The 298-nt window shown below is 57.7% G+C and overlaps 1 protein-coding gene across 1 annotated transcript in view; it reads left to right on the plus strand.

Annotated features, from left to right (window-relative positions):
• Nucleotides 1-226: 226 nt before the first annotated feature.
• LOC103803543 (neuropilin-1) overlaps nucleotides 227-298 on the plus strand; it is a gene marked incomplete at its 3' end in the record, with an annotated part of 65,552 nt that continues 65,480 nt past the window's right edge. Inside the window, exon 1 of the mRNA XM_009076108.1 lies at nucleotides 227-293. Coding sequence (XP_009074356.1) covers nucleotides 227-293 — 67 coding nt within the window. The remainder of the gene's footprint in view (nucleotides 294-298) is intronic.

Genomic DNA, 298 nt, shown 5'->3' on the forward strand with positions numbered 1-298 from the left:
AGGAACAAGTGTGTGGAAAGGGCGAGGGAGCCGGAGCTGAATGACAGGATGAGGGTGGCTTGAGGCACCGAGAGAAACCAGCCTCGCTCTGCCCCCGGGACTGCTCCTGCGGACCGTGCTTTCTGCTCCTCACTCCGGCTGGAGGATTTAAGGAAGAGTTCTGCGTGGACAGCGTTTTTGTTTTATTTTTTTTTTTGCCTCCTTTCCCCTGCTGTCGGAAGGCAAAATGGATTGGGGACTTCTCCTGCACTGTGCAGCCCTCACCTTCACCCTCGGCCGGGCTCTGCGGAGCGGTGAG

The sequence above is a fragment of the Acanthisitta chloris genome, unplaced genomic scaffold (genome assembly GCF_000695815.1).
Source record: "Acanthisitta chloris isolate BGI_N310 unplaced genomic scaffold, ASM69581v1 scaffold2626, whole genome shotgun sequence".
NCBI lineage: Eukaryota > Metazoa > Chordata > Aves > Passeriformes > Acanthisittidae > Acanthisitta > Acanthisitta chloris.